This window comes from Muntiacus reevesi, chromosome 18 (genome assembly GCF_963930625.1).
Source record: "Muntiacus reevesi chromosome 18, mMunRee1.1, whole genome shotgun sequence".
NCBI classification, from domain to species: domain Eukaryota; kingdom Metazoa; phylum Chordata; class Mammalia; order Artiodactyla; family Cervidae; genus Muntiacus; species Muntiacus reevesi.
The window spans coordinates 12,011,301-12,017,315 of NC_089266.1; the positions used below are offsets into that span (position 1 = coordinate 12,011,301).

At 58.2% G+C, this 6,015-nt stretch overlaps 1 protein-coding gene across 5 annotated transcripts; it reads right to left on the reverse strand.

Moving 5' to 3' along the window:
- Positions 1 to 780: 780 nt before the first annotated feature.
- On the reverse strand, positions 781 to 5,463 carry PYCR1 (pyrroline-5-carboxylate reductase 1). 5 transcript variants are annotated; one of them, XM_065909072.1, is made up of 8 exons: positions 5,406 to 5,463; positions 4,869 to 4,981; positions 4,548 to 4,618; positions 3,613 to 3,792; positions 3,136 to 3,354; positions 2,733 to 2,825; positions 2,420 to 2,583; positions 781 to 1,595 (listed from the first exon to the last, which is right to left on the reverse strand). In XM_065909072.1, exons 2-8 carry the CDS (start codon positions 4,933 to 4,935, stop codon positions 1,430 to 1,432), a joined length of 960 nt encoding a protein of 319 aa, XP_065765144.1. In that variant the 5' UTR covers positions 4,936 to 4,981; positions 5,406 to 5,463; the 3' UTR covers positions 781 to 1,429. The 5 variants fall into 5 exon arrangements, with proteins under 5 accessions (XP_065765144.1, XP_065765140.1, XP_065765142.1 ...); XM_065909068.1 differs by having other exon boundaries at positions 3,136 to 3,357; XM_065909070.1 differs by lacking the exon at positions 5,406 to 5,463 and adding an exon at positions 5,288 to 5,382 and having other exon boundaries at positions 3,136 to 3,357.
- Between the last annotated feature and the right edge of the window lie 552 nt (positions 5,464 to 6,015).

Sequence of the window (6,015 nt, forward strand, 5' to 3'; positions counted from 1 at the left end):
AGACCAAATTAACATTTCTTTTTTTTTTCTTCAAATTAATATTTTAATCAATTAAACAGATTGTCCTCCTAATGTGGGTGAGCATCACTGAAGCAGTTGAAGCCCTGAATAGAAGACTGACTCTGCAGAGTAAGACAGAATTATCCATCAGCCTACTTCAGACCTCACCTGCCTACATCAGTTCTTCCTACCTGATGGCCTTCAAATCAAAATACTGGTTCTCTGTGGGTCTCCAGCCTGCCTGCTTGACTCCATAATTATGAGCCAATTTCTCATGATAAATCATGATATGAGCTTTGCAACATATATAAAACATGATAAATCCTGTTTATATATATATGTGTATATGTGTATAAATATATATATAAGCCATTGCCTACTGGTTATTCCTCTGAAGAACTCTAACACATCTTCCTAGGGGGCTTCTTCCTTACCTGCCCTTGGCCTTGCCTGGGTGAGCTGGGGAGACATGTATCCCCACCAAACCAAGAGGTGCAGAGTACTGAGGCTGGTACCCCTCACCCCCACAGCAGGGTCTGCCAAGATCAGCTATGGTGCCAGTTTCCTGTCATGCCTCTAGTGACTTTCCCCAGAAGCCCTCTCACACTCTGCTCACTGGGAGACTCAGCCCCACCAGCCAGGCTGGCTGACTTGGAATGTAGGGTTCTGCGCATGTGGGTGGCCAGCCTTCAATGTTATACCAGACAGCGATGACCCTCCAGCACAGGTGGGAGCCTCCCTCCCCGTGTGGGGACAAAGTTACAAGTCCAGGCATTGGGGATGGAAACCAATTTATTTAATCTAAAAAGTTAAGAGACAGAGCTGACAGCATCTGTGGGTCAGGCCAGGAAAGGGAGATGATGGCATGAGTGTTGGGGCCTCAGGAGTCCAACCACCTGAGGAGCCTTTTTCTCAAATGTCGTGCTGGCCAAAAACCATGGGCCCTCCTGTGGGATGTCGGGGACCCTCTGGTTCTTCCCACACTGAGGAAACAGTTATGAGTGGGAAAAGGGCAGATGTTCTCCTTGGGTGGGCCTTCATGGTAGGGGTGGGAGGTGGGGTGGGGCCTTGACCTTTGTACTCAAGGCGAAGCCAGTTAATGCTGAGGGGGGCGGTAAAGCCCCCTCAAGCCTCCTGAGCTTTGGAGGAAGGTGGTCCTGACATGGTTTGGGGATGGAGGAATCGGGAGGCTGAGGTCAGAGAATCCTTGTTTTGGACCAGGACACACTTGGGGGACCATGGAGGTTCCCACTGGGAGGTGATGTGCCCCATCCCTGACTATGACTCGCTGATCCGAGTGGACCAAGTCACGGGCAGTGTGGATCAACATGAGGACACCCTGTGCAACCTGGGGCTAGATACTCCCAGCGCAAGAGCTGCGAGCCCAGGAGGAGAACGCGGAGAGTGGTCCGCAGGCAGGCTGGACCCCTTAATCCTTCTTGCCTGCTGGGGCCATGCTGCGGGGCAGCAGCTTGGAGTGGCCAGAAGGGGCCAGCGAGGCGCCGGGAGGGGAGTCCAGTTTCACCTTGTCCAGGATGGTTTTCTTGATGGCAGCTGGTGAGACCTTCTCCTGGTCGGCCATGGACTGCAGCTCTCTGGGGAGACAGTGAGGAGGGCTGTGTCCAGGGCCCCGCCTCCTTCCAAGCTCAGGGGCCCAAGAGGGAAGTGGGAGGAAGCCCATAGCTTCCAGTAGGAAGCTGCTAAGCTGTCACTCCTACCTCAGGGCCTTTGTCCCTGCAATGCCCTCTACCAGCGATCCCGCCCCTACACTGCCATCCAGCTGCCGCTCACCGCATTCAGGTCAGCTCAGGGTCACCAGATCTACCAGCAGCACCTGAGACACAGAGCCCTCTTGTCCCTGAGCATGGGACACAGGCATCATCTGCCTCCCTTGCAGGCTGGCATCCAGAGAGCAGTGCTGTGTTCTAGCCTCACTATCAGACAGTGGTAGAGAAGCCCAGGCACTTGGACTGGACAGCAGGTGGGGTGCTGAGAAACAACCCTGTCCATCCTGCAGACCTGAACTTGCAACAGGGACTCTGAGCCAAGATGCCACACCGTGTCCGTCCCCTGCTCTTTCAGCTTTCACTGCTGTCGTTGTGCTAGTACTTCCTGCACATCTCTCTCTCTCCCCGCAAGGCCAAGAGGAAGGTGGTATTGTCAGCCCCACAGAGATTTCCTCCTGGCCTGCCTCCCTGGCTTGGATGACCACCCCAGTCAAAAGGCCACAAGTGATGAAATAACATGAGCAGAGCCTGGGCCCAGGAGGCAGCGCCTCCTCACAGGATGATGGGGGATGGTGAGGGATGCTGTACACTGCAACCCCAGGGCTCCCTGCGCCCTGCCCACTGCCAGGCCAAAACTCAGTAACCATCTGCTGAGTCAGTGACAGAGTGGGTGGGCAGTGGCTGAGGCCCACCGTGTGCGGGTGCAGGAGGCCTCCACAGCATTGATGAGCAGAGAGCGAAAGCCCCCGCTCTCCAGCACATGCAAGGCATGGATGGTGGCCCCGCCTGGTGAGCAGACGTTGTCCTTGAGTTGGCCTGGGTGCTGTTCAGAGTCCAGTAGCATCTTGGCAGCCCCCTAAAGCCAGAGAGAGGGGCTGAAGGTTGTGAGGGTACTGCCCCCCCATCCCAGCCACACCCACTGACTCTCCACCCATCCACCCCAATGCACCAGTCTTGGTCCTGGCAAGGAGTGGCCCCCACCAGAGGGTCAGAAAAAACACTAACCAGCAGAGCCTGGGCCCCAAGGCGGACTGCCAGGCGTCTTGGAAGTCCCATCTTCACGCCTCCATCAGCCAATGCGTCCAGGGCTGTGAATGCCTACAGGGAGAAAGCACTTAAGCTGCTGTCCCAGGCCCATTCTCATTTTCCTCCGGGCAGTGCTTAGGACAGCAACCCCAGGGAACCTCATGGCTCCCCGTGCCCTACCCACTGCCCGGCCAGAGCTCTATAAACATCTGCTGTGCGAATGACCGAGTTGGTGGGCAGTGGTTGAGAACCACTGTGCGCAGTGGGTCTGCAGTAGCTCTGCCCGCAGAAGCCCAGAGCAAGGAGGAGGGTGGAAGATGGGGAGACATGCCCTGAGGTCCTGGGAACTGCCTACTTGCCCCTGCCCCTCCCCAGTTCTCACATAGGCTGGGCCACTGCCGCTGAGCCCCGTGACAGCATCAATCAGGTCCTCCTCCACCTCCGTGCAGAAGCCCACACTGCTCATGAGCTGCTCCAGGAGCCTGCCATCCTCCACCTGAGCGTGGGTGCCTGTTGCATACACCGTGGCCCCTTCCCGCACCACGACTGGCGTGTTGGTCATGCAGCGGATGACTTTGGGAGCTGGCTGGAATGCCGTCAGCTTCTGGAGGAGAAACCAGCTGTGTGTCCATCCCGGCCCCTTGCCCTGTGGGCTGTGCCAGATGTGGGTGTGAACGTGCTCACCCAACTCACCCACCCGAACACTTCCTGAGTTCTACAGGCTGCACCAACACAACACACCCACTTCACAGGTGGGGGACCCCAGGTGTGAAGCAGGCCAGGACTCCTGAGCCCTCTGCAGTGCACGCGTCTGCCCCATCTCCAGACCCTCGGGCCAGGTTCAAGCTGCAGGTCTCACCTTCTCGATGGAGCTGATGGTGACGCCAGCTGCGCAGGACACCACGATGTGCCGAGCCTCAATGTCAGCAGAAATCTCATCCAGGATGAAGGGGATGATGTGTGGCTTCACGGCCAGGAAGAGTACGTCGCTGTGCTGCACGGTCTCCTTGTTGTGGGGCGTGAGGTTCACCCCCATCTTCTGCAGGGAGCACCCAGGCAGGCTCAGCCTGTGATTCGTGGCTGGCTGGTCCCCGCAGTGTCCCCCCACAGGCCAAAAGCCCCTCATGTAGCCCCTCATCATAGAGGATTCTGGGAATGTCAGCATGGCAGGGCTAGCGGCTCAGGGCATGGGGCACTGGCATCCTCTAACTGCCACTCCCACCCCAAAGTGGAGGAAGCATTCTGCTCTGAAAGGTAATTCTTTTGTGGGTGGAAAAGGAAAAGTGCCCACAGTCCAGGCCCACCCCACCTGGGTCTGCAGCCCCTAGACCCCTGCCCCGTGCCCTCCAGGTATGAGTAGTGCTATAGGTAGTGGTCTTAAGCTGGGAGTCTGCCAGCACCCTTGGAGCCCTCACTCAGCTATGGCAAACTGAAGCTGCGTTCAGCCCTTGGATGTCTGTCCTGGCCCCCACACTGTGACCCCTTGTGGGGGCTCCACTCAGGGAACCGCATTCTTGACCAGCAACCTTTTCCCACCAGCTGCACATGTGCTCATCAGGCAGGTCCCAAGAGCCGAGGGAGGGAAGCCATCTGCAGTCCCAGAGGCAGAGTCTTTAAGATACTCTTCCCCAGGGACCCTCTTCTCACTGGTGTGGGGAACTGCGGCACAGTGCCGCCCACTGGGGCCCCTACTCCTAGTCTTCCAGGGTCATGGCTGTCACATACTGGCTTCCAGAAATACTGACCAAACTCCAGAGGGACAGCCGCCCAGTCACCCTCCAACCCTGCACCTACCCTGAGAGCAGAAACAGTGGCCAGGTCCATGTCTGGGGAACTGGCCATTATCTTGTGGGCAGCCACAACACCTGCAGGAGACAACAGTCCCTCCCTCAAGGCCAGGCCTGGCATCCCTCCCCCACATTCCCAGGAAGAACAGAAATCCCCCCACCCCAGGGTAAAACAGCAACCACAGCCTTACTCCAAAACTTCCCAAGGCTACCGATTCCCCACGGCTCAAATGAGGCTTGTTATCCCGACTCCTCTTCTCTTCGCAGCCTGAGGAAGGGTAACCGGCCCACCCTCTTACGCTTGTCCTTTACTGGCCATAGAGCCTACCTGCTGCTGTGAATCCCTTGGCCAGGGCAAAGGCCAACTGGCCAGCCCCAATGAAGCCCACGCTCATGGTGTCTGGAGGTCTGCGCCCACCGCCCTCTCAGCTGGCACCGGCTCTGCAAGAACAACGCGGGACGATGGGGCAGAATCCAGCCCAAGAAGTTAGGCAGACAGTGTCAGCTCTGGCCACTCCACCGCCAACCGGAGTACCCCCGCCCCCGCCCTATCTCAGCGGGTCTAACTCTCCCCTACTCCGGTGCCCCGCCCACCGCGGCTTCCCGATCGGTTCCCGAGGGTCCCAGACACAGGGAGCTGGGACAGGCGCGCCCGCCTCCGGAAGAGGTCGGCAGCTCCGGAAGAGGGGAGACGAATCATCTGCGCCCCGACACCCCCACGCCCGAATCCCCTCCCCACGCCCACACCTCCCCAGGTCCGAACCCCCTCCACGCCGAAGGCGAGGGCGCGGAGCCACATTTCCTTCCCGCGGCAGCACCGCCCGCTCAAGCCCGACTTCAGCCTGGCCCCCGATAACCCAGTTACCCTGTACGTGTCGCCCCCAGTCTGCAGCGCCGCGCCCGCCACGCGGCACCCACTCCCGCGGGCCCCACCCCCGCCGCCCCAGCCAATCCGCGGCGCGGCCGCCCTGGAGCCGGCCAATCCAGGGGCGCGGGAGGCGCCGGGGCCGTTGCATCATCCGCTCGCCCCGGCCCCCCCGCCCCCGCCCCCAGGCCCAGTCGCCCCCGCGCTTCAGAACCCGCACCCAGCTACCCTCAGCCCGGGCTCTGGACCCTTACCCACCCGAACCCGGACCGCTCTTGGGGACCGAGCGCGGCGGGGGAGGGGCGGCAGGAGCCGGGTTCTCAAAGAGCCTGTAGCTTGAAGACGGACGCGGCTCTCGCTCGCTGTGAATCCAGACATGTTATTAACTTGATCGTCAAGTATGGAGGAGTACAACTAGATAGGAGTTTTTTTCCTTTCTTGTAATGCTTTTTTTTTTTTTTTTTAATTACTTTCTAGGCTTCTTCCTTTATTTTCTGGAAGGGGGGATTGAAAACAATTTATCAAATAAGAACATTTAAGGTATAGCAATATTTTGATACTGTATTTTGTCACTTAATTTTTTTTTTAAATTGTATCCGGAGGTGTGGAA

Bases quoted from the DNA above. Each gene is read 5' to 3' on its own strand.
- PYCR1 (XM_065909068.1), bottom strand. From the start codon at position 4,935: ATGAGCGTGGGCTTCATTGGGGCTGGCCAGTTGGCCTTTGCCCTGGCC. The intron at 2,826-3,135 runs GTGAGAACTGGG...TTCTCCCTGTAG, and splicing joins GCGGCAGTGGCCCAGCCTAT to GCATTCACAGCCCTGGACGC. The intron at 2,584-2,732 runs GTTAGTGTTTTT...CTCTGGCTTTAG, and splicing joins TTGGGGCCCAGGCTCTGCTG to GGGGCTGCCAAGATGCTACT.